Source organism: Acytostelium subglobosum (genome assembly GCF_000787575.1).
Source record: "Acytostelium subglobosum LB1 DNA, scaffold: scaffold30, whole genome shotgun sequence".
NCBI classification, from domain to species: Eukaryota; Evosea; class Eumycetozoa; order Acytosteliales; family Acytosteliaceae; genus Acytostelium; species Acytostelium subglobosum.
The window spans coordinates 304,217-329,837 of NW_012236503.1; the positions used below are offsets into that span (position 1 = coordinate 304,217).

Genomic DNA, 25,621 nt, shown 5'->3' on the forward strand with positions numbered 1-25,621 from the left:
TTATATATATATATGTATGTATAAGTATAAGTATGTGTTAACAATGACTTACTCCCACTGTATTAAAGTGGTATCAAGTTGATTGCCAGCTCACCAACAGTTGTGTGTGTGTGTGAACCAAGATATATGATCAAGATATATGAGTGCACTGAATGATCATGATCGTATATAAAGGGTGTTTTGTTATTTGAGTTGTAGTCTTGGGGACTGAATCCAGAACCCTTGAACTTAGGCGCTCTCGGTTTGAGAGACTGGTGGACTTCCATCGGTGGAGTACGCGCCCAAGTAACCAGTGGGATGGTTGGGATACTTCTCCTTCAGCTTGAGTGGAACTCTTGCGCGCTTTGGCACAAAGTCAAACTTCTCTGGCTTGAGCAAGAATCGCAGACCGACACGGTCGTAATACACATTGGTGGCGCTACCTCCCAGAGACTCAATCGACTTCTTTGCTTCCTCTGAGAAGTCGCTCAACTCGATGTTGATCTTGTGTCTAAATGACTCCTTTCCCTGTTGTGTTATATGATTGATTGTATGGATGGATGTCAGTCATTGGTCGATCCAATGTAATCGCAAGAGTGTGTAGCATTGTGATCACTTACACTGGCCAACAGTTTGATTCCAAACTTGACTCTGCCGACAGCATTAGCATCGTATAAGTGTTTCATGGTGATTGTTTCGTTCGGGTTGATGAGACCATCGTCGATCAACTTTGACAGACGAGCGAGGTTCAATGGATTGAGCACTCTCGTGAATGTTGCGTTCGAGAAACCATACTTCCTCATTCTTTTGTACAATGGTGTCTGTCCTCCTTCGAATGCTCTTGGTATATCTATTCGTTTGTTTGATTGATTTAGTCAGTCACTGTCATCACTGTAATCTCCAACTTGATCAAGTTGGTCATCGTCCATTCTTTCAATCAACACATACTGTGACCTGCTCTAGCCTTCTGACCGCCATGACCTCTTCCAGAGGTCTTTCCTCTTCCTGAACCGATACCTCTTCCAACTCTAACTTTCTGTTTGATGTTAACAAAAGTATTATAAGTTAGTCCAACCTGTATGTACTGTTTGTGTCTCGCGAGACACTCGCTCTATCATCACAACGAATGAAACGAACGAATGATTGACTGKTATGTACCTTTTTGTTGGCACCTGGGTTATCCCTTAGGTTGTTTAGTGATATATCATGAGGAGCTGCAACGATGGTTCTAACAAACTGAGTGTTGATACTTGGCATCTTTGTAAATAGACTGCTGTTGCTGACATTGCTGATGTTGCTGCTGCTAATCGACAATGATGTGAATGGGCTATGGCTTGCACGAATAACCTGTTTCGATATGCACAGGCTGCTTGCCAATCTATTTGTGAGTGACAACATGACTGTCTTTATCTTTATATAAATATATGTATGTATGTATGATTGATTAAGAGTGTGTTTGTGACTTGTGATCGAGTCGAGTCCAATCCATCCATCAAAGGATTGCGAAAACGAACATCGGGTCCAAACTTGGGCATTTTGAATGAAAAAAATAAGGTGCAGTGTGTGTGATAAAGGACTTGGGCAACTAGAAGTTCAAGTCTATTGTATACTTTGGCTCATTGACCATTCTCTCATTCATTCAATCATTCATTCAGTGATGGCAACTAGTACGACACATGTATCATTCGAGAACACTATAATTTGTCAGGACTGTGTAGTAGGAGACAATGTTACAATAGGCAAGGGAACTGTTTTGCATCCACGTGCAACAATCATATCAAAGAATGGAGCACCAATCATCATAGGCGACAACAATATAATCGAAGAGTTGGTCACCATCACCAATACATCAGATCAACCAATGACCATTGGTTCACGTAATTTATTTGAAGTTGGATCTGGTATGTTGTCCTCTCTATCTCTTCATTGCATTCATTCAATCACATACTTACTCATTCATTCATTCAATGATCTTGTAGTTATTGAAGCAAAGAGTATTGGTAATGATAATGTAGTAGAGACAAAGGCAAAGGTTAGCGCTGGCACTGTTATAGATAATGGATGTGTAGTTGGTGCATGTTGTATTACACCAGAGAATGAACATTTGAAAGACTGCGAAGGATTGTACGGACCGACTCTAGCTCGTACCAAGTCCACCATACCAAGAGATGTGAGTGTTCTACTATGACAACGACCACAGACGACAGGCAGGCAGACAGAAGTACTAACATCCACCCATCCCCATCCACATCCACATCCACATCCATTGCCAACACAGATGCACAACTCGACCCATGACCGCCACCTTGAGCTACTTCACAAGACATTGCCCAACTTCCACCAAATGAAGAGGTGAGGGGGATGATGTCGACTTGGCTTGATCAGGAAGCTTGGAATGATATGTACATGTATAAATATGGTAGTGATTACCTCTTTCGGAAACAGTTGGATTGTCAATGGCTAAGCCATCACTGTAATCAATCAATAAAATCAGAGGGGTGTGGGTGATGATGGTAGTACTGATCATAACCATATATAGTAATGAAGGACTTATCAGGAAGGAGGGTAATGGGTAGGACATCCTAGATTGGACATGAACATGACTGTCCGTCCACTATAAATACCATGACTTTAGACAGACTATCCATCATTCAATCATACAATCAATCAATCAAAGCAACAAACAATTGTAATTATCTACATTCAATACTTGTCAATACTATTATTCCAATCCAATCAATCATCCAAGAATGACTATCTTAAGTATGTATTCATCATGTTGTGTTGTGTGCCCATGGCCGACAACTGTCACTGTGCTATACTGACTTGCTCCCTTCCACTCTCTTTCTCTCTCTCTTCCATTCCAACAGAGAACTTGACATCAATGGGAGGCCAATCCATCAACACCCGATCAATGGAGACTGTGGCTGGCGTCACTGGTACTTCTGGCGCCGAGTCCAACAATGACCTTGCATGCTGCTGGAGAAGAAGGGCCAACATCAACATCTTTGTGCTCCGTCGTCGTTGCTGTGGTGGATGTGGAGGCTTTGGAGGCTTCGGTGATGGAGACGGAGACATCTTCTGAGCAAGCACAGTGTCCTCCTGGGTCCGAGTCCGGGTCCAATGCTCCAAGTCCAATGTCCAATGTCCATGTCCTTGTCCACGACCATGCCAGCAGGGCCCTCACGCTCCACTTCACTTCACATCTCACCTTCAACCAACCATACATGTCTGTGTTGAATAAACATTGATCTGTAACAATGCCTATTGTAGGCCATCCCAATCCACCAATCCATCCATTCATCCATTCATTGATATTTATGTTTGAGTGCAGAGCGTGATCATTCATTCATTCTTTTCATATTGGCTCGCCTTGAATGGTGACGACTATCTTGCGCGAGCCTCCACGTGTGCGATGTTCTCCAAGCCATATACCTTGCCATGTGCCCAGTTGCAATTGACCATGACTGATTGGCAATGATAGTGATGTGCCCAACATTGAGGACTTGATGTGAGCGGGCATGTCATCTAGACCCTCGTCATCATGCTCATAGGCAGTCTCGCTCTCTGGCACAGTACGCATAAAGTATTGTTCCATATCACGTCTTACTGAGGGGTCTGCATTCTCATTCAATGTCAATGATGCACTTGTATGTTGTAACAACAAGTGTACCAAACCAACCTTAACATTCTTCAACTGTGGTTGTATCTTATTAACAACTTCATTTGTAACTAAATGGAATCCTCTTGATTTCTCTGTTAGTGTTATTATACATTGTTGCCACATTGTATGTTATGATATGTATCTCTATCTCAAAATCTTACTCCAATGAGTTGGGACTCGTTTGTCTTCAATGCATCATTGAGAAGTGAAGTCGCCAAACTCCAACATCTTTTGTGAACTTGGGGTTTTGTTTATTTAATTTTTAATTTATTTCTTCAAAACACATGATCATGAGGGGTTGAGTCTTCATCACCATTCTCTGTCTATTCCAAGTCTTGTCAAACAAACAAACAAATACACACACGTGTCTCTATCTCTCATATCTCTCTCTTTATCAATTGATCAGAGTATACCCAACTCAATCTCAACCCAACTCAACTCTTTATTATAAGTCTTTTGAGAGTGACATATTCATTACACATTCAATCAATCTTGCAACTTCTTTCATTCATCCAATCATTCAATCATTCAACCATTCAATCAAGTGTGATAGTTATTAATAATATATATTAGTTTGAAATGGATCCCGATCTTCTATTGGCCATTGCTTTGTCAGAGAGTCTAATGGTACATGGTGGCGGCGGATCAGAGGTAAGAGACCAAGACCAAGACCATGACCCAGCATGATCATATTGAATGATTCATCGAATGAGTACCCTAACAAACAAACAATCATAATACACACATAGTCTGCCAATCCAGATAACCAAGACAATGATGACACTGCCAATAACAATAACAACAACAACAACAAGGACTCTGAGATGGATACTTCATCAGAGAGTCCAAAACCAACAGACAAGTTCAAGCTTTACTTTGTCGAGCTCACAAAGTCTTTGAAAGCAGATGTGTTGATTGATCACATGCCACTATTCAATTTGCTTCGAAGCCATAACTTGAACATGCTGTCGCCCACACAAATCTTCTACCTCTCCCAAGTCGTCGAGTACATGTCATTCCTAATCATCGATGGAAAGTTGAAGAGTATGTTATACCATCACTCACATGATTGATTGATTGAGTCATCAATCATATACTTACACTCAATCACTCAATCAACCTCCACATCAGATGTCGACCGTAGCATCATCAATGAGTTTTGTAAATGCTCTTTGGACTTTTGTTTGATGACATTGGAGAGATGGTGCGACAGCGTTGAACATAACAGTGCAGAGAAGAAGATGATGGGCTCGACACCGACTCATTTGCTCGAGATCATCGACATGCTCTGCTGTATAGAGTTCCCGCCCTCTGATCTCAACAAGCTCAGCTTTGATCAATGCCCATCATTCCTCGACTTTGAAGTGGACGTTGACGCCTTCTTTAGCAGCGGCAAGAGTACTGCCGCTGCCACAGCAGCAGGTAGCGAGCCAAAGTCAGATCAGCAAGAGCAGACACAGCAACCAAACATAACAACAACGACGGACACTCCTTCCAAACCGACGTCAACCAATGTATACAGCCAATTCCTCAAGGTTGGCATGAAGGAGGCCCCGGCGCCCCCAGCGGGCGCACCTGCCGCGTCGACCGCCAAGTACAAGGAGGTGGCGTCGACCGCCAGGAACGACGCTGACGCCAACGAGGAGCTGGTCAAGATCAACTCGCACTACTTCAAGTCGATCAAGGGTCCCTCGCGCATGATTGCCATCTGCTCCAGTCTGCTGCTTCCCTACTCGCCTGACCTGGAGGTGTCGGAGCGCTTCCAGGAGTTCAAGGATCGCGAGGAATACACCGGCTACTTCATCAACAATGTGCACGACATCCTCTTCACCGAGGGCTTCGAGACACTGGACATTGCCTCGATACCTTGGACCATCGACTTTATCAGCCGACTGATTGGCACGCTCAGGTCCTACCAGGCCTACAACATCAAGCATCAAATACCCATTCTCAAGTCCAACCTGTTCACTCAACAGCTCTTTGAGAACCTATTCCAATTGCTTGGCAACAAGCTCAGTTGTCCAGATTTGAAAGCAAAGGCAGAGGTATGTTACATCATGGGAATCAAGACTGGATCTCACTCACTCATTCGCTCACTCACTCAATCCATCAATCGTTTAGATATTCGTCTCACTCTGTATTTTAACTGATATTGAACGAATGAATATCAGGATCGAAGACATCATATCGAACGATAGGCTGGTGCAGAAGGAGTATCTCTGTTGGCGTCCTCAGTTGGTCATCATGGCGATAAACCTTGTGTTTGAGCATTTGGAGAACAACTCCAATCTTGAGGAGCATCTTCTCAAGACACTGGCCGTCAACCCAGCTGCCATGGCGGGCGGCGGCGCGATCGCCAGGCGCGAGCCCGAAACCAAATTTATCAACTACGCGACATCATCAACATCCACAATCTCATCACCATCATCAACAACAACAACGGAGAAGCAGTCGATTTGGTTCGACTACTTCACTCCAAAGCAATTCACTCAACAGGAGCTCTGCCAAACGTTCGCCACCAATGCATTGCTCGATTCAATCTTCACCATTCTCTACATATCTTGCTGCAGGATCAAGGAGACTTCATCCCTGGTATCTGGCAATGTACATTCATCAGGCGCACCCGCCTCGGCTGGGGCCAAGGACACCCCCACGGCCAAGGACGCGAACAATACCAGCAGCAGTGGCGACGAAGAGAACATGTTTGGCGGCCTGTTCCACGATGACGGCGCCAGTGACAGTGGTAGCAGCAGCAGCAGCGACACGTCCCTATCATCGTCATCCAACATCCTCTTTAAGACGCCGACCAAGGGAGATCAGAGCGGCGCCACGTTGATCGAGTCCATCTACTCCTTATCCAAGGATGATGGAGACTCGGAGCTCTCCTACATCAAGTTTGTCAACGAGCTGTTTGCCAAGGCCACCGCCTCCCAGTCGGCACCGCTGCTCCACCTGCTCAAGAGCAGCCTGTCACTGGTGCACCTGCGGGTGTTGGCACAGCTGCTCTACTTCCAGTCTCCGGGTGTTCGCATCGACGGCGAGCGCGTCGGCCCCCTCATCCACGCGCCCGCCCTGACCAGCCTCTTGCAGACCGTCTGCTTCAACATCACGAGGAACGACTGCGTCTCTGACGATCTGACCCACCAGCTGATACGCACCATACTTATGAACAAGGACAAGGACGGTGCGTTTGCTGTGCCTAGCGTGATCCCGCGCGAGCAGCTTACATGGCTCGCATGGATGTTTGTCAAACTGCAGAGCACCAGAGGTGCACAGGATAACGATGAAACGGCCACCTTTTTGTGGGACGAGTTCACCTCGCGGACGATGCAATGCGCCAAGTCTGACAATGCCAACGACAACAACGAGCTCAAGGAGGTGTACGACATTGACTACATCATCTTCCTGTTGTTCACCTTCCACTCAATGGACGATCAACATCGTCTGGACATCATCAAGCGCGCTCATGACATCATCCAAACAGTGGTCTCACGTAACAGAGACACTCAATTTGTACCAAAGTCTTTAATATTCTCAAGGTTCTTGCTTGTTGTACAATGTAAGTAGCCCTAGGGACTCCTTCCCTCCTCCTACACTCTCCTCCTAACACAACCAACTTGCAGATGTTATCTTTAACTTTGACACCATGTCTTCCAAGCTCTCGACGTTGTTCTACAGCAGCATCTTGACATCCAATGTCAAGCCGTCTGCATCAACCGAGATCAATCAGTCGATCATTAACAAGTCCTATCAGTACATGTTGAATGATGCCCAGCAGCTTAAGTCGCTGCTGTACGAGTTCAACTTGGGCGATGCCAAGTGTGGTTGGGTCGAACCCGCTGCCAGCCAGCTGCTTTCATCTGTCACCCAGTTGTTTGAGCGCTGTCACGTGTCCTACCAGGAGTTCCACCAGCTTGTCCAGTTTGGCCTATGCGGACTGGTACAGCCGTCACCCACCGTCGAGGCCAGCCTACAGCCAACTCAATCAGTGCTGTTTGATTACATCGTGTCCACTAGCTGTGTGCTAGTCTACTCGCTGCCACTGCCACCATCATTCATGCAAGCAATCAAAGACAAGTCACTCTTTGCTACCTCAGTATGTAGTTCATTCAATCAATCAATCGAATGTTGCTAACACTCCTCGCTCGCACTATCAGATAACCAATGAATCAATCATCTATTTGACGTACTTGACGAACCTACTACATTGCCCTACGTCGCAGCAGCAAAGCGAGTTGATGCTGGAGATACCTTGGAACTGCATTGCAAAGAATGTGATTGGAAACATTGGAAAGGTGAATCAACAGGGCAAGGCATTGAGATCACAGAGCCTTGTCGATGCGTCGCTCAGCCTCCTGATAGCAATATTTGACAAGCAGGAGATCAGCAGCAGCAACAATAGCACGAGCAACAACAACAACAACAACAACAAAACCGACAGCGAGGATATGGAGGGATGGTCACACGGACTATTTGACTCTGGCGATGACAGCAAGCCATCTTCGACCACAACCACGACCGAAGACACAAAGATGGATACCGAGCCGAGCATAGCCGCTCCACCCGTCTCACCCAACGCGATCACACCAAAGTCTCTAGGCGAGATGCTGCCAGCCGTCTACGAGTGCCTCATTGGTCTGTTTGTACACTACAAGAAGGTTCACAAGCAGGCATTGACGAACCAGCTGATCAGCACCAACGTCGACCACATCGAGCTGGTCAAGGAGTGCTTTAGCTTCTCCAACAAGTCGGATGTGTCCTCGCTGATGGAGTCTCTTACCTTCCCCAAAGAGGATCGCGAAGTCGTCGACCGTTGGACCAAGCTGATCAAGACCGATGTGCCACAGCTGTCCAAGACCCAGGAGGTCACCTTTGACTGGATGATCCATCGCTTCCATTCGCTCACATCGCCTCCCGCCAGCAAAATTGGCAAATCGCCGCTGCAATATCTGGACATCATCTCAAGCCAGCACATCTTCAGCCTGCTAGTCGATCTGGCGTTTGTTATCATCGGAATCGAAGGCACGAGCGACAGGATTCCATCACTCAAACTGGAGCTGTCCTACGAGCACATGTCGCTCAATATCGACCAGATGCTGTCGTTCTCCAAGGAGTCGCAGTACCTGGAGCTGTCGACCAACCAGCTGACCTACCTCATCAACCTGGCCAAGATCCACTCTTTCGAGCGCATCATCAAGTCGCTGGTGCTGCTGACGCCCACGCAGCGCCAGTGTCCCGCACTCGAGACCATCATCACCACCAACCTGGACAACATCATGCTAGTGGCCAAGAGCTACCCGAGCCACCTTTACTGCTACTACATCTCGCCGTCAGTCAGTAGCTCGCCCATGGGCGACAAGTTCGATGTGAAGCTGCACACAGGTGACATCATCAGTCTGCTATGGTTGGCCATGAACAATCAGAGCTTTACAATCAATCGCAAGGCTATCTCTACTCTCATCCAGGTCATGGCTATCCCCATGCCCGTTGACTTCCTCACCTCATTGCGCTCGCATGCCATCACAGCACTCTCTGGAGTGGCTTTCAACGATCTCCAGGCATGGTTCGAGCAGAAGTTGTTGGGAGTTATCACTCCATATGATGATCCAATGATAACTGATGACAACAACAACAACGCCAGTGGTAGCAGCAGCACGAGCACAACAATCTCCACATCCCCATTGAAGCCCACAAACACTCAAACACAAGAGCTTGTCATTCGTCTCATTGGACTGCTGATTGGCGTCAAGGAGTTCTACAACTTCACGTCGGTTCAGCCAACCGTGGAGGATAAGGAGAGTGATGAGGAGGATATCGACATCAAGCCCAAGTCAAAGGCTGCCAAGAAGCTGTTTGCCCCCAAGAAAGCTGCTTCCCCGACCCTGGCGCCTGCCTCACCCCTGCCCATCGTGGACATTGACTGGGACGAGTCGGTCAAGGACATTGCACCACTTCTCTTTGATCTCTTACTTGGATGCTTCAATACGGCATTCAATCAATGGGTCGATTACCCTCATCTGCTCAAGGGCTACTTCAGTCTGCTACAGATCGTGGCGCTCAAGCAGAATCAACTTCTCAAGCTGTTCGACGTGATCTCCAACTTTACTTCGCCAATCATTGCCAAGCCATCGCAGAAGCACATTGACTCACTCAATCTCATTCTTCAGTTTGTTGAGAATCTGCTTGAGATCATCAAGCTGGACCAGCCTCAGGTCCACCACGCCCGCCACGCTCAATCACACGCTCGCGAGCAGGCGACTGCAGCTGCCGCATCGGCACCAGTGCCCATGGTCACAGACGACGACAACTCATTGGTCGACAACGATGAGGAGGAGGAAGAGGACGACCTGGACGAGGAGCGCGAGTGGAAGGCGCCCAACAATCTCAACAACGTCACAAGCGAGCTAAGTCATGGCGACAACATATACTACATCGAACCAGAGGAGACAGCGGAAGCCAAGCTTGCTTCGATGCTGTGCACGTACACCACCACCAAGGACGAGTACATGGACCAACATTGGTACTCGTGCTACACGTGCAACCTCAAGGACTCGGAGGGTTGCTGTGGCGTCTGCGTCAGGGTTTGCCACAAGGGCCACAACGTCAGCTACAGTCGCTACACAAGATTCTTTTGTGATTGTGGAGCTGGCGTCTGCAAGACACCCTGCAAGTCGATGAAGACGCGCACCTACCAGCCCAAGAAGCAACAGCAGAATGGCAACAGCGGACAATCATCATCGCAGGCATCTGGCTCATCCAACAGCTCCTCATCACAACAGTCCGAGGGCAACTCGCTGTTTGCCAGCTTCGTCACGCAACAAGACAAAGACAAGCTGCTGGCCACCATTCGCAGCAGCACTGGCTCAGACATTGTCTCCAAGATCAATGACCTCTATCCCCAGCTCATCCAGATGTACATGCTCGTGTCCAAGCCTCACGTCGACGTGCAGAAGGCGCCCAAGTTCAACATCTTCCCCGCGCCATCTGAGGCCAAGGCCAAGGAGATTGTCGCCGACTCTGACCTGTTCGCTCTGAAGAAGTCAGCCAAGTACAACACATTCGACGCCAAGATCAAGTATGAGGGCACAGAGGGCAACCAGATGAAGAACCTAATCGCCTCTGGCCACATCCAGCGCCGTGCCATTACGTCCAACTCCAAGGGCATCGTGGCATTGGCCGAGGGCGAGACCGTCAGCATCATCAACGTGTCCAAGCTACTAGATGACGACGCGGCCATCGACAAGTCGTCATTCAAGGTGCTGTCCAAGTCAGCCGTGCAGTTCCCCATCGTGTCAATGTCGTTCAACCCCGCCAACGAGCGATACCTGGCAGTTGCCGGCTATAAGGACTGCAAGATCCTTACAATCAACCACCGTGACGAGATTGTAGACCAGTTGCTCGTCGACCTTTCACTGTACGCACTTGGTGAGAACATCTATATCATCAAGGTGGAGTGGGTTGTCGGTTCGCAAGTTGAGCTGGCTGTCGTCACCAACGAGTTCATCAAGATCTACAACCTGGCTCAGGACAACCTGTCGCCCATCCATTTCTACACTCTGGTCGAGGACTACATCCGCGACATGACAATCGTGCGTCGCAACAACACCAACTACATCGTGGCGCTTGCAGAGTCTGGCATGCTATACTTCCAGGCAATCCAGGAGAGCATAGACGACGAATCGTGTATCATGATCGAGACGATCCAGGTGCCCACAGCCAAGGTGTCCAGTGGCGTCTCTGTGTTCAGCGCTCCAGACCTCGAGATGCTGATCTGCACATACACCAATGGAGAGGTGCATGCGCTGAAGCTGGACGAGAACATGTCCGTCGCCGGAACGTTCACGATCAACGACCCCAACCTCAAGACGTCGATGCCATCGATGAACTTCCTGCAGCTCACTCCTAACTTCTCAAACATCTTCACATGCTTGGCGTCACGAGGTGGCTTCTTGCTCACAGTGCGTCTACAGATGAGTGAGATCGCTATTCAGGCAATCAAGATGACGCTCAAGGTAGAGGGCATGACTTGGGTCAACAAGTCTGCTCCCAAGTTGTTGGTTCTCCTCGACGATGGATCACTGAGCCGCTACGACTACAACATTGACTCGCCACTCACTGTCGCACCCAAGGACACCAAGCCCAAGGAGAAGATTGATTTGGGCATCGACTTGCTGTCCACAATCAGGAACAAGCTGCCCACAGTCAAGCAAGCTGACGCTGACTCGGCCCCAGCCACACCAGCAGTCAAGACTGTCGCTAAGAGCGATCCGGTGTTCCCCATTGACTTCTTTGAGCGTGTCGAGTGCATCACACCCTCAACCAAATATGGCGGCGATCCACTACAGGCCTACTCAAAGGAGGAGATCAAGAGGAAGCTCGAAGCTGCTGGAGAGTACATTGCTGGCCAGAACCTCGACTCGCTCAACATTGTGCTACTCAACGAAGACCCCGACATTGTGATCTGCGGTGTGCGAGTACTCGTTGGCGAGGCGTCCACCAAGCACATCCCCACAAGCCTCAAGGTGCACAATCGCGTCATCAGCTGCACAGAGGGGATGAAGAGATGGTACGACATTCCTCTCACACAGGCCGAGTCTCTCAAGTCGAGCAAGAAGTTGACGTTGACTGCTACGGCCACGTTCAACATGACCAACCCACCAATCATCGACTCACTCGAGGTATATGGCGTGGACAAGGACCTCATCGGATGGAATGATTCTGACGACCATAAGAAGGACGAGGCGTTCGAGACTCACAACCCAACAGAGTCCGCCCTGCACTACTCTGTCACCCTACTCAAGTACTTCTTCTCGTTAGCCAATGGCAACAGCACATCGACAGACTCAGGAAACTACATTGAACGCATGAGACAGAACGCTCTGCAGTACTTGCCATCGATCCTGTCCGACCCGCAGCTGGCCTTCCTTCAGACCAGCGTCAAGTCCCTGCTCAAGATCCTCAACCCCTCACACGAAGCCTATCTATCGCTCAAGCATACAACTCTCCTGCAGAGCGCCAGCGACGCGATCACCAGGATACTCAAGAGCACTGCACATGGCGCATCGCCCATGCTCACCAGCAACAACAGCAACATCGCGTTGGCCGATGGCGACGTTGAGCGTCTTGAGCACATCATCCGCGTGCTAAAGAAGATCAGCTGCAGCCGTCCAAACAACCTCACCAACAACCTCTTTGCCACGCGCCCCACCTTCCTTGCCGATCTCATGGCGGTGTACCGTGCGGCCACCAACCAATCGTCTCCGCCCGCCGTTATCAACGCGCTGGCAAACGAGCAGGTCGTCTCCAACATCACCCACTTCCTCTGGAACTGCATGCAGACACAGGCGTTCCCAACATCGCAGATCTTTGATCTCTTCAAGTCCCTGCTCACACATAGCTCCGAAGCGGTCAAGACACGCTCGGCCACCGCCCTCTGCTCGCTGATCAACAAGTCTGGCGCTGCCAACTTGTCCACTGGTGCTGCCAGCCAGACCAATGCCTCCAAGAAGCGCAGTGGACAAGACGATTCGAACGACATGGTGATCGATGAGATTGTATTTAGCTGTGACCGTTGCTCGACCAAGCCCATACTCAACAAGAGATGGCACTGCGAAGCCTGCGAGGACTTTGACTTGTGCGACAACTGCTATCAAACCATTCGTCAGAGCAACGAACATCCAAGCGACCACACATTCACTGAGCACATCCTTGACGAGCCCATGAAGATTGACTCGGCTGAGCCGAGTGCTCCAGAGCAGCCCAACAAGCCTGCCCCCCCAACCACAGAGGAGGACGAGGATCTCCAAGCTGCGATCGCGATGAGCTTGGACTTGCCAGAGGCTTCAGCATCCACCTCCGAGCAACCAGCAACCGCCGCTCAAGAAGGCAACAAGGAGGACTCCACACTCTTGTTGTTCCGTTTCTTCCTCGATGAGACGGTTAGCCTTTATGAGAAGGGTGTCCAAACGATCTTGCCATTTGCGCAAGTGTTCCACGCGCTCTTTGTACAGCTCAGCCCCAAGGTACTGGCATCAGAGCACGTCAATCGTTTCGTGGACGTGGCAATCAAACAACTGACAAGCCACGACGCCACACTGGAGAAGCACCTGTCCAACAAGACCAACTCATTGGATGGCGACATCATGATCATACTCTTGCTCTCCATTCTACTGGATACAGACGAACACAAGCATCTGCAACAACAGCAGCAGCAACAGAGCAGCAAGACATCGACATTGCCAATGTCGCCCCTGCTCATGTCAACGAGTCAAGGCTCCTCCACCCCCATCCTCTCTCAGCAGGTCATCTACGCAGTCAGTGAGATGCTCGTAAAGAAGGGCTTTGTCGGCATCCTGAAGCACTGGCTCACTCAGCTCTTTGTCGTCGTGTCCAACCAGATGAACTACTCGGGCGAGTCAGCCAGCACGTCGCCATTTGGCGCACTCCTGGTCAACAGTCATCAGGACGACCAGTCGCTGCCCAAGAACAGGTACACCCCATTCTTTAGCAAGGCCTTGCCTCAGAGCATCAACAACTATCACCAGATCATCGCCAAGGGTCTGTTCAAGATCGCCATCACATTCTTCCGTTGTGAGCGCCGCAAGAAGAAGCTTGAGCCCACATCGGCAGGCGACATAGCTGCTCCACTCTTTAACAATGTCGAGTGGACACCATTGGTATGCGGCTACATCCACTCCAAGAAGACTGCGCAGTACGTCAAGTATCCAAAGAAGCTTCTGTTGCTCATCTGCACGACCAAGCCCGCGTACTATAGTGTGCGCGATGAGTACCTGCTCAAGAAGAAGTACGACAAGATCCTGGCGTTGCAGAAGCAGTCCGGTGGCTTCAGCGAGGACATCCACTACGATCAATTGATCAAGTTGATCAACTATCTCACAAGCATGGTTGAAGTCGCCTCCAACAGACCACACAGCTGGCAGTACTTCTCTTCGAACAACAATGGTATGTTGTTGTTAACATTATCAATCATTCATTCAATCAAATACTAACACCTCGCATGCGCACCAAATATGTAGACGTCCTGTTGCGCCTGTTTAACAACCTCTTATACCTTCCTGAGGACTCATCGTCGCTCATTCTTGAGTTGTTGACGTATGCCTTTGTCAACGAAGAGACCACTGGAAAGGAGGATGAGAAGTCTGGTGAAGAGGCATCATCATCAAGCAAGGACGTCAAGGACAAGGACAAGGATGTAGAGATGACTGACACATCTATCGCTGCAAAGAACATACCAATGTTCTTGCAGGGTAACATGCTGGACACACTGGTCAACACAATGCTCCTTGAGCCCAACTCATCCAACCTTCGTACCAACACCAGTAACTTCCTGTACTACCTCTGGAAGGTAAGTATAAACTTAATAATTAGTGTTGGTCGTTCTCTCACTTTCTCACTCAATCAACAATCAAACAATAGTCATCCAATGACGAACAGAAGGTATTCATCAACAGAATCCTTTGGAGTAAACTGGATCAGGTTGTGTCATACGGCAAGAACGCCAATGAGTTCATGGAGTTGTTGACCTACTTCATCAATGGTGTCGATCCAAGCACATGGAAGCACCAGTTCAATGGTATGTTGTGGCCATTTACTTGCCCCTGACACCCATACTTACCCAATCAATCAATCCAACACTTTATAGAATTCGCGGATATATTCCTCAAGAGCTTCAGAGAGCAGAACCAGGTGATTTACAATCATCCAAACTCCCAAATATACAGCAGCCTTGGAACGATCTTGGATCTTGAGGGATACTACCTCGAGTCGGAGCCATGCCTCGTGTGCAACAATCCAGAGGTTCAATATCAGACCTACCGCCTGGACACACTGAAGCAGGAGGCCAAATTCACAGAGTCAGCCCAACTGATCAAGTTCAATGGTGCCTACAACATCCAGAAGTTGACAATCAACATCAGCGACATCAAGAAGGCACGCATGATCAAGACAATCAACCTCTACTACAACAACAAGATCATCACAGACATTGGCGAACTCAAGGGCAAGTTCCAACAGTGGAAGAAGCTCAAGCAGGTGCACTTCACCGCCAATCAGAACGAGAAGACCGTGCGCTTCCAGATCCCCATCACCGCTACCAACTTCATGATCGAGTACTTTGACTTCCACGACAACCTGCAAGCCCTGGCCACCGAGAAGCTTCAATGTCCACGCTGTAGCCGCACTGTCACCGACAAGCACGGCCTGTGCAAGACGTGCCACGAGAACGCCCTGCAATGCAAGCAGTGCCGCAACATCAACTACGACCACCTCGAGGCATTCCTGTGCAATGAGTGTGGCTACTGCAAGCACGCTCGCTTCGACTACTCGTTCACGTGCAAGCCCACTGTGTCTATCGAGAAGATCGAGAACCAGGAGGACTACAAGCGCGCCTTTGTCAACATTGAGAAGGAGTCAGAGAATGCGCACAAGAAGTATCAGCGTCTGATCAGCTTCAAGAAGATTATCGCCAACCTGATCACATCATTCCAGACTCAGGAGCCATGGCCCAAGGAAGAGATGTACAATGCGGCCACTGGCACCACCGCCGCCACGACAGCCGCCACAACACAGGCCGCGGGCGGCGCCCAGCCCGCCGCTGCCACGGCCGCCTCGGCATCCAACGTGCTTCAGCAGCTCAAGATCAATCGCAAGATTGGCTACCTGTCGCGTCTCTATGAGAAGGAGTGCAAGGTCATCTTTGAGGGCTTGAGCAAGAGTGTGCAGATACTGATCAGCACTCGAATGGAGATCATCAAGTACATGAACACCATTGCCAAGAAGCCAAAGACACGCGAGGGTACTCTTCGCGCGTCCAACAACTGCTTTGGCTGCTCGTGCTCCTTTGCCGAACAGTCGCTGTCCTTCCTCAATCACCTATCGCGCAATGCCAACCTTACCGAGCTGCGCGACCTCCTCATCAACAAGGGCCTCACCAAGGAGTTGTTCAGGAACAACATCCACCAGGGCAAGAGCGAGTCGCGCAACCACGCCCGTCTGGCCATCTCCTACCTTACCAAGAACAATCAGGAGGCCACCACTCAGCTCAATCAATGGATCAAGACAAAGATCGACTACGTCATGGACAACTACACGTCACTGGATCTGCCCACGATGATCACCAGCGAGATGATGCTCACTCGCGACTGCTGCCAGCTCTCCGACCCATACTGGCAGACACGCCTCAAGTTCGTCATGGAGGTGTTCTTCAGGTCGATCGAGATCGGCTCGGAGAACCCTGTGATCTCAGAGTATATCATCCTGCCATGCCTCAAGATCGTGCTGGCCATGTGCACACCCGATCGATCTGATCTGAACGTAGGTGCCAAGGACCACGACAGCGAGGACACCCAGAAGAACCTGCAGTCCAAGTTTGAGCGATTCAAGCTGCGCAAGAGTCCTCTGTCCTCACCTGTGGCCACCACAGACGCGGCCGCCAGCGGTGCCGCCGCAACATCGGCATCTTCATCGTCGAGCAGCAGCAGCGCATCCTCATCACGCGCTGTCTCCACGTCACAGGACGGCTCTTCCATGTCCTACTTTGAGCAGGCGGAGCCCAGCGTCAAGTATGACGAGTGGCTCAACTCATTCACATTCGACTCGTGGTCACAGAGGTACCAGTCATCAATCCTAGCCAATGGCGAAGAGTCTGGCGGCAGGACCTCGTTCACCGACCTTCCCACCGACCTCTCCCAAGTCGACAAAGAGCAGAGACGTCGCGAGATTCGCGCGCGATTCCTGGCCACCAAGTACGCTGCCAAGTGGAAAGCGAGGATCTCATCCAGGAAGGCCAGCAGCGCTGGCCCCAACCCACTGGACGGCATGTTCCAAGATGTCTGGGTCAAGAAGCTCCTGTTCAACTCGACCTCCTCGATCCGTGTCGAGACAATCAATCTCATGAACATCCTCTCAAGGAGCAGCCCAACTCGCACACTCAAGTTCCTGGACCTCTTTGTCAAGATGATCCCCAACGCCTCCAAGGTTGGCGAGTACAGTGCAGAGTTCTTTGCCCTGTTCAACAAGCTCATTCAGAGCAACGAGCGCAAAGTCTACCTCACACTGCACAAGTTCATCCCATACCTGTGCGACATGATCATCAGCGAGATCGACCGCATCAACTCGATGGAGTCATCGTTCAACACCGACGTGTCTGAGGGCTTCGTGCTCAAGACGCTCGTGTCGATCCTCAGCAGCTTTGTCGAGGTGCCCACAATCAAGCTCAAGATGAAGCGCGACAACATGTTGGACAAGGTTCTGGACGCGTTCCTCTCGCTGCGTGGCATCATCATCCAGAAGAACAAGCTCACAGAGGACTCGGTCAAGCAGCTGCAAGACATCATGAAGTCGCTCAACTCTGAGACCAATGAGGACAACAAGAAGTTCATCGCAGCCAACATCAAGGCGCTCAACAAGCACATCAACAATGGTCGCACGCCAATCTTCATCTTTGAGCAGATCTGCAACATTGTCTGCCCCGTCAAGCCTGAGCCCGTCTACAACATGATCCTGACCAAGGCCTCGACACAGGAAGACTACATCAGAGGCTCGATGAACAAGAACCCATACCCATCCAATGTGGTTGGCCCCCTGATGCGCGACGTAAAGAACAAGATCTGCAAAACCCTGGACCTTGGCTCATTCCTCGAGGACGACAATGGCATGGAACTCCTGGTCGACAACAAGATCATCAAGCTCGATCTACCCATCCGCAAGGTGTACGAACAGGTGTGGAAGCGCAGCGCACAGGCGCAGCGCGTGCAGGACGCCAACATCCCCATGATGGTTATCTACCGTCTGCAAGGTCTGGACGGCGAGGCCACCGAGGAGATCATCGAGAACCTCAACGACACCAACAACGAGGAGCGTGACCCAGAGGAGGAGTTTGAGATCACCACCATCATGTCGCAATGTGGTGGCATGGAGGCCATGCTCAGCATCATTGAGCGCATCAACGACTTCTCCGTGGAGAAGGAGCTTGCCCAGCTAGTTATCAAGCTGCTCTCTGTCTGTGTCAGGATCAAGGTCAACAGACAACAGCTGATCACACAGAATGGTGTCAGTCGCCTACTGGAGAAGTTGAAGCAGGCATTCCATCAGCCCGAGCTTGCCGAGTCGCTGCTGTTGATCACCGAGGAGATCGTTTCCGAGGCCAACCGCACATATTTGAGCAACTCCAACTCCAAGATCGCCACACTCTCACATCACAAGAGTAGTGCCGAGGCACAAGAGCAGATGGCCATGTTCCTGGACAAGCTGACCAGCCCTCTGGTCAAGTCCAACTCCAAACTCATCCAGGCAATGACTCGAGTCATCCCCTTCCTCACCTATGGCTACCGCGAGGTGATGCAGTCGCTCGTCGACTTCTTTGCCCCATCTCTCCAGTTTGAGGAGTTGGACGCCAAGCAGCTACCCAAGGACAGCCCCATCACCACACACATGGACTACTTCACCAAGATCGCCGACTCTACCCGCGCCGACGAGAACGGCTACACTCTCAGGACACTGATCCTCGAGCACGGTATCACCGAGAAGCTGTTCAAGTATATCGACGATCACTTCCCCGAAGGTAAGGACAAGGCATCCAAGGAGTGGACCGACTCACTCGAGTTGCCCGCTCTCCCCTACGTTCTCGTCCTCCTCAAGGGTCTAGCCAATGGACACGAGCCAACACAGCGAATGGCAATGGACAAGGGCATCCTCAAGAGGATCCATATGATGGAGCAAATTACAACTGGTGCCAGTCTGGGCACACTTGCCGAGAACCTATTGGAGTCGCTCAAGGAGGGCAACAGTCAGGTGGCACAGGAAATCAACGCGATCCGTGTCGAGTCACGAACAGAGAAGATGAAGCAAGCAGAGAAGCACAGAATGGAAGTTTTGAAGGAGCTTGGTCTCTCCCAGCAAGGCAAGCACATCACAGCCTCCTTTGTACCTGGCAGCATTGAAGACCTGGAGGACGAGGAAGGATTCACATGCATGGTGTGCCGCGAAGGCTACAGCTTCAAGCCAGACGAATGTTCTTGGAGTGTACACCTACACCAAGAAGGTTCCCTTGCTTACCAATGAATGAGACCACCACTACCACCACTACTGGATCAGCCAGCGGCACATCGTACGGCTTCACAAGCGTCACTCACTTCAACATCATCCATTACTTCTGCCACAGAGATGCCACCAAGGCGGACAAGGGCATGAAGGTGCCAAAGGAGGAGTGGGAAGGAGCAGCGTTGAGGAATCAGCAGACCAAGTGCAACAACATCTTCCCACTGCAAGGCCCCAAGATCACCAACGATGCATTCGCACCATACAACGACAAGTACTGGAGCAACCTCAACAACATTTGCCGCGTGGACGGACCTCGCTTCCGCCTGCTTGCTCATGACCTCAAGCTGATGCTCGTTCGCTTTGCCAAGGATGAATCCTTCAGCCAGGACTCAAAGGGTGGTGGCAAGGAGAGCAACATCCGTCTCATTCCATTCTTTATTCAGTTTGGAACATTCCTGCTGGATCAAAAGGTCACTGGAAACGCATCATCTGTCAATCAATTGCGTAGACCTCACTTTGACAAGCTGTTCGCCACATTCCTCAGCACACCATTCGACGCAACTCAATGCACTCAAGCCGACAACGTTCCATTTTATGTTGTGTTGACTCTCTACCTCCAGACACTCAAGGACTGGAAGGTCAACCGCTTCAAGGTTCTCTCCAAGCTGCTGGCTTACGCATTCACCGAATACCTCTCATCGCCCGCAGCTGCCATACTTGCGGCCACAACCATTGACGCCACATCAACAGCACAACTGTTCCCAATCATGCGTCCATGGCTGCTGTTCTTTGCACTGATCGACAAGTTCCAGGAGCTATTGAAGCCCTCTCCCGATGCCCCACTCTCTGAACTGAACCAGCACTTGGCTGCTCACTACCTCAAGGTCCAGAACGAATGCAAGACACTGTTGGCCACATTTGAGGAGGAGCTAAAGATGTTTGAAGACGAGTCAGAGTTCTTTGACGACCTCGGTCTACTCAAGGAGGTACTATCCCAACATAAGAGCTGTTCAGAATACGTCTACAGTCTATACTCATCAGTGAGCACTGTAATCAAGAAGTAATAATAACAACAATAAACAACAACAAACAATCTATTATACATGTTTAAACAATGCCTCTTCCATCTTTACTATTATGTTTGATTGATCGCGATTTGATTTGATTTGATTGATTGATCGATTGGACTCTGTCCTGATATGATCGTGGCATGTCATGTCTACTTGATGAGACGACTTTGGAGCCTTGTTTGTTTGTTTGATTGATCGATAGATTGATTGATTGATTGGTTGGCTTCCATGTGATTGATCTCGGCATGATGTGAGAATGTACCAGTCTGATAATGTTTGAGAATGTCTATTGATTCTGGAACAATGAGTAGTCCACGATCTTGATTGATGATAGCAGTCGAATGAAAAGTTGCTCAGCATCATGTTCGCTTGTGGATGGGACTGTGCCTCCAACTGCATTGACACTGCTGCTGTTTGGTGCCAAAAGTACTGGCTCGTTGTATGTGATGAGGAGATCAGTCTTGCATCTCTCTAGTCTTATAATTGCCATATATACATTGACCTAAAGATTGAGTATTAGTAACTTGCAAGTAATAAAAATATCTTGACAGTGCGCTGTTGTATATACATACTGTGTTCTCTGCTGTCTCGTTGAACTTGGCAACCATTTGTCTTGCTTTCAGTATGTACTTGGGTACAGAGTTGGCGAAATGAGGCATGTCGGCGGAGGTCAGTTGCCGCTGATTGAGTATCAGTCTCTTGTCTGGAGCAACGTCTGATTCATCAGCGACGACATTGAAGTGGAATTGAATGCTTTGGTCATCTGGTACGTGTTCCTGTCTCTCCAATAGCTCTATGATAATACTTTGGTCGGTCTTATCATCTACCAATAACTCTTGGTGGTCTGGTATCCTTCTGATTTGTGCGACGTCAATGAATCTAATTGGAACTGTGGCATGTATAGCACCACCATACAGCTCTCTTTGATCTGATGTAGCTTGTTGGAATATCATTATATTATAATTGATTGATTAATTGATTGATTATATGTGTATATGTTTGTGCAAGTGAGAAGTAGTTTGATTGAATGAATGTTTCAAGATTGTTAGTTTATGAAGGGGTTCATTCGGTCGTTTTTCACACTAAAACTGAACTGATTCACAAGTTCACGTAGTACCACGTCGGTCAGACCTGTCATTAACTAGGCTTATTATTGTTGGTCTAAGCGTTGCAATAGATACTAATCGTAATCATTAATCATCGATCAACTTATGTTTTACGAACTTATTATTGACATACATCTAAGAAAATTGTTGATATTATCGTTGTATTATTAATGTATTATTATTACTATTATTACCAACCATTATATAATGTTGAAGTTATATAAGTCAGATATCGACGATGTTGATGAGGTATTGATAACACTCGTCGACAGTATTCTTTGTGTTGATGATGTCAACTAGGAAGTTATTTGATGCATTGTCAACTCCAAGACTCCTAAGTTTCGTTGAACCAAACTTGAAAAGTGTGAAACCAACACACATTTTGAATGACATCACCAATCTGCCCCTTCACTTTGATTATTAATAGAGTAGACTACTTAGTCATCAGTCTGAATTCTGACTAGATAGAATACCCTTACAAAGAGATAAATTATAATACAGATAATAGACATACATGGATCCAGATCATATTTCTTTCTCACCAAAGATATACACATATCCAAACTTTCCAAATCTGGATTCACAACCATCCAAGAATAATAATAATAATAATAATAATAAGATTAAACAATTAATATGGATACCAATGATAGAGATAAGATGTAATATACATAGATTTGAAGTGGCGGTAGAGCTACCAGGTGTATTATCAAAAGATATATTAGTTGGATTGGTTGACAATATGTTGACGATAAAGGGTACAAAGAAAAGAAGATGTAGTACAAGTGAATCAAATAGACATTGCAAGACACTCTCAGAGATACATTATGGAGTATTTAGAAGAACAATAGAACTGCCGCCACATCTCGACCTCGATTCAATAAGTGCCGAACACATTGATGGAGTATTATACATAGCAATTTCCAGGTTGATGGAATAAATAATAATAATACACTTTATTTATGGGAACAACTTAATCCCATTCCAACTTCTTATTCCTCTCATCCTCGGTCATTGTTATAAAGTATTCGACGTAGAGTGATAGTTGAATCATGTCTTTCTTGCGCAGGGTGTTGGCCTTGGCCTCAAGACCTTTGACGGATGTCTGTCTGCCAATGAACCAGAGGTCAGACTCGAGGACGACTCGTGTGTCAAACTCGGCCTTGGAGTAGGCACACAGATGATAGGTCTCGCGATCATAAGTGTAGTAGACGCGGCCATCTGAACCAGTGTACCATACGACACACTCTTGTGAGTCACTGTAATATGATTGCAACACTGTTGATCCTATCTCTAATGTGTGCATCTGATCAATGTTCTTGATCATGTAGCAACCTGTTGGTGAACGTACTTCTGACAAGTCACGCTCTACTGGGTTGGCAATGGGTGGTGCATAGTCCCATCGTTCATAAGTCGAACTTGATGGTCTACAAGATGGTATACCAAACATTACCCATGTGAACTTATTATTGATACTAGGAGGTAATGATATCTCTTCCATTCATACATCTATATCTTTATCTCTATCTAAATTATCTCAACATGTAATTGAACTTGACAAAATGTATCAAGTCTCTGGAGATTCTTGAATTTTTCATGTTTCCGAAGTCAGTCTGGCATGGTTGATCAGATGGAATATTTATCTTGATCTAATATTTCGAGATATATTAATCCTAATTATATTAATTTGTACAATGATATAGTTAATTATTTATTTGGAATACTTGTTTACAAAGTTTAAGAAGACAAAGTTCTTCTCCCTCTGTGTCTTGGTTTGGAACACAGGTGCTTGTCTTAGTGATGCTGATCCATTGATCACTAAACAAATAAGGATGGAGGTTAGTACATATATTATTAATTTGGAGTCTGGGACTGGCCAAAGTATAATACTTACACTTCTCAAGAATGAACTCTCTGAATCTGTTGTCTCTGTTGAATATGGGTGGATCGGGAATGGGTGGATCGAATTGAGGAACGTCCTCCTTGGTGGCAATGGACATTGAGTATTGCTTGGCGTTGAACTCATCCTTGTATTTCTCTTGGCATTTCTCCAACTCATTCTGATCGACAGCATTCCTACGAATGGTGTTCTCGATGAACTTTGATGTCGAGTCACGATGTGGTTGGACCAAGAATACAGACTCTGAAGTATGTTAATGATTGTCAAGTTAGTATTCGGTTGATTGATCCTAGTTAGGGAGAATGAACTTACGGGTTTGTTTGGACTTGATACTGTTTGGTGCATAGGCACCTGCATCCGAGAAAACAATGACAATCCTGTCATTGCCAAGATGCTTCTTCCTCTCAATTTGTTTGGGATCCTTTGGATAGAATGGTAGCATGGTGGATACATGGAACATGATTTCAACATCTCCATATCTGGTATATATTGAATGGCTTCCAGAATGGCCATGAACAGTATCTAAACCTCCATTATATCCTTGGAATCCTTTAAGTTCCACCTTATCTCCCAACAAGTTAAGGAACTCATTGTATGCAACACTAGTGTTGTTGGAGTCTATATTTGTTGGTTGCGTGATTGAGTATGTATTAGTTATTGATCAACACCTATATATTAATAATTATTAACTTACTATTGAATAACATCTCTGACTCGGTTGTCTGTCCCTCCTTACAATACAATACACCAACCTTCATCACCTTGGAGAACTGGAAATGTTTGGTATATGGGTCAATTTTAAATTGAAGAGTTTTAAATTGGTCAATCAAAATATTTGAACTTACACTTGGCTCATAGATCTTCATCAACTCATCTTCTAGGTTGGGAATACGTAGCATTGGCAATTTGAAGTCGCGTAGTTCGGGCTTGATCTGGCACATGATGTGGTAGAATGATGGATCCTTGTTGGACACCCATCGCCAGAAGCTGCGGTAGACGCTCCATTTGGGCACTTCGATCAGCTCCACACCCTTCTCGGTGTAGACCAGACATTTGTAAATTTCGTCGTCGAGTTTGATTGTGATGGCAACGGGTCCCAATGGAGAGTAGTAGCTGACGAATGTCTTGTACTTGTCACCATAGAACACTTGTCTAAATATAGACGGATTGATGACGACCTTGGCCTCATTGCCAACTTGCTTCCTTCCTCCACTGCTCGAGGATGATTGCTTCCACTGTGGATCTGTGGCATCAGTGACACCCTCCACTCTGTATCCTTCACAATAGCTAAACATAGTATAGTGTAATGGTAATGATTGATGGTTGATGATGATAAAGGTTGATTGATTGATTATCCTAACTCTAACTTTTTAGGAAACTAGTTTACTCGACTGGATGAATGGGAAACACAACAATGGGTATGATAGTATTACATTAATATAATGATACCAAACTTAACATTATGTTGAATAGATGGATGGAAGGGATGGACGAGAGAGTATCCTCAAACATTCATCCTATCCATCCAATCCATCCAATCCCTCTATCAATCAATCATCCAGTAGTCCAGTAGTCACGACGCTCTCTCCCACTTGTTGCCGTGGAAGTAGTGAGGGAGGGTAGCATTATAATGAGTTGGTAACAACAGATTGATTGACGTCAATCAATCATTCAAATTAACCATCATATATCTGTTTAGCTACGTCCCATCATCCAACTACCCATCGTCCAATGTCCATCCAACACGTTTATCTTTCCAAATGTTTAGATGTTGCAACAGCAACACCAAAGTTAGCGGGCACCTTCCTTCTAGGTAGGTGTCATACTGCCAATGGCACCAGTC

At 47.8% G+C, this 25,621-nt stretch overlaps 8 protein-coding genes across 8 annotated transcripts; 3 read left to right on the forward strand and 5 right to left on the reverse strand.

Annotated features, from left to right (window-relative positions):
- Nucleotides 1-228: 228 nt before the first annotated feature.
- SAMD00019534_111090 (hypothetical protein) lies at nucleotides 229-1,377 on the reverse strand (the record flags this gene model as incomplete). The annotated part of the gene is made up of 4 exons (XM_012893762.1): nucleotides 229-507; nucleotides 600-829; nucleotides 928-1,015; nucleotides 1,138-1,377. The coding sequence occupies 4 exons, from the start codon at nucleotides 1,375-1,377 to the stop codon at nucleotides 229-231; spliced, it is 837 nt and encodes a 278-aa protein (XP_012749216.1).
- A 259-nt stretch (nucleotides 1,378-1,636) lies between these two features.
- On the forward strand, nucleotides 1,637-2,335 carry SAMD00019534_111100 (hypothetical protein; the record flags this gene model as incomplete). The annotated part of the gene is made up of 3 exons (XM_012893763.1): nucleotides 1,637-1,880; nucleotides 1,959-2,149; nucleotides 2,258-2,335. 3 exons carry the CDS (start codon nucleotides 1,637-1,639, stop codon nucleotides 2,333-2,335), a joined length of 513 nt encoding a protein of 170 aa, XP_012749217.1.
- A 420-nt stretch (nucleotides 2,336-2,755) lies between these two features.
- On the forward strand, nucleotides 2,756-3,064 carry SAMD00019534_111110 (hypothetical protein; the record flags this gene model as incomplete). The annotated part of the gene is made up of 1 exon (XM_012893764.1): nucleotides 2,756-3,064. The coding sequence occupies one exon, from the start codon at nucleotides 2,756-2,758 to the stop codon at nucleotides 3,062-3,064; it is 309 nt and encodes a 102-aa protein (XP_012749218.1).
- A 273-nt stretch (nucleotides 3,065-3,337) lies between these two features.
- SAMD00019534_111120 (hypothetical protein) lies at nucleotides 3,338-3,577 on the reverse strand (the record flags this gene model as incomplete). The annotated part of the gene is made up of 1 exon (XM_012893765.1): nucleotides 3,338-3,577. The coding sequence occupies one exon, from the start codon at nucleotides 3,575-3,577 to the stop codon at nucleotides 3,338-3,340; it is 240 nt and encodes a 79-aa protein (XP_012749219.1).
- A 645-nt stretch (nucleotides 3,578-4,222) lies between these two features.
- Nucleotides 4,223-19,723, forward strand: SAMD00019534_111130 (hypothetical protein; the record flags this gene model as incomplete). Its single annotated transcript, XM_012893766.1, has 9 exons — nucleotides 4,223-4,294; nucleotides 4,393-4,687; nucleotides 4,775-5,688; nucleotides 5,765-7,202; nucleotides 7,267-7,739; nucleotides 7,801-14,605; nucleotides 14,680-15,008; nucleotides 15,080-15,236; nucleotides 15,306-19,723. The coding sequence occupies 9 exons, from the start codon at nucleotides 4,223-4,225 to the stop codon at nucleotides 19,721-19,723; spliced, it is 14,901 nt and encodes a 4,966-aa protein (XP_012749220.1).
- Nucleotides 19,724-21,058: 1,335 nt separating this feature from the next.
- On the reverse strand, nucleotides 21,059-21,725 carry SAMD00019534_111140 (hypothetical protein; the record flags this gene model as incomplete). The annotated part of the gene is made up of 2 exons (XM_012893767.1): nucleotides 21,059-21,274; nucleotides 21,345-21,725. 2 exons carry the CDS (start codon nucleotides 21,723-21,725, stop codon nucleotides 21,059-21,061), a joined length of 597 nt encoding a protein of 198 aa, XP_012749221.1.
- A 1,126-nt stretch (nucleotides 21,726-22,851) lies between these two features.
- SAMD00019534_111150 (hypothetical protein) lies at nucleotides 22,852-23,328 on the reverse strand (the record flags this gene model as incomplete). Its single annotated transcript, XM_012893768.1, has 1 exon — nucleotides 22,852-23,328. The coding sequence occupies one exon, from the start codon at nucleotides 23,326-23,328 to the stop codon at nucleotides 22,852-22,854; it is 477 nt and encodes a 158-aa protein (XP_012749222.1).
- Nucleotides 23,329-23,589: 261 nt separating this feature from the next.
- On the reverse strand, nucleotides 23,590-25,073 carry SAMD00019534_111160 (hypothetical protein; the record flags this gene model as incomplete). Its single annotated transcript, XM_012893769.1, has 5 exons — nucleotides 23,590-23,696; nucleotides 23,773-24,021; nucleotides 24,091-24,396; nucleotides 24,473-24,548; nucleotides 24,624-25,073. The coding sequence occupies 5 exons, from the start codon at nucleotides 25,071-25,073 to the stop codon at nucleotides 23,590-23,592; spliced, it is 1,188 nt and encodes a 395-aa protein (XP_012749223.1).
- Nucleotides 25,074-25,621: the final 548 nt, after the last annotated feature.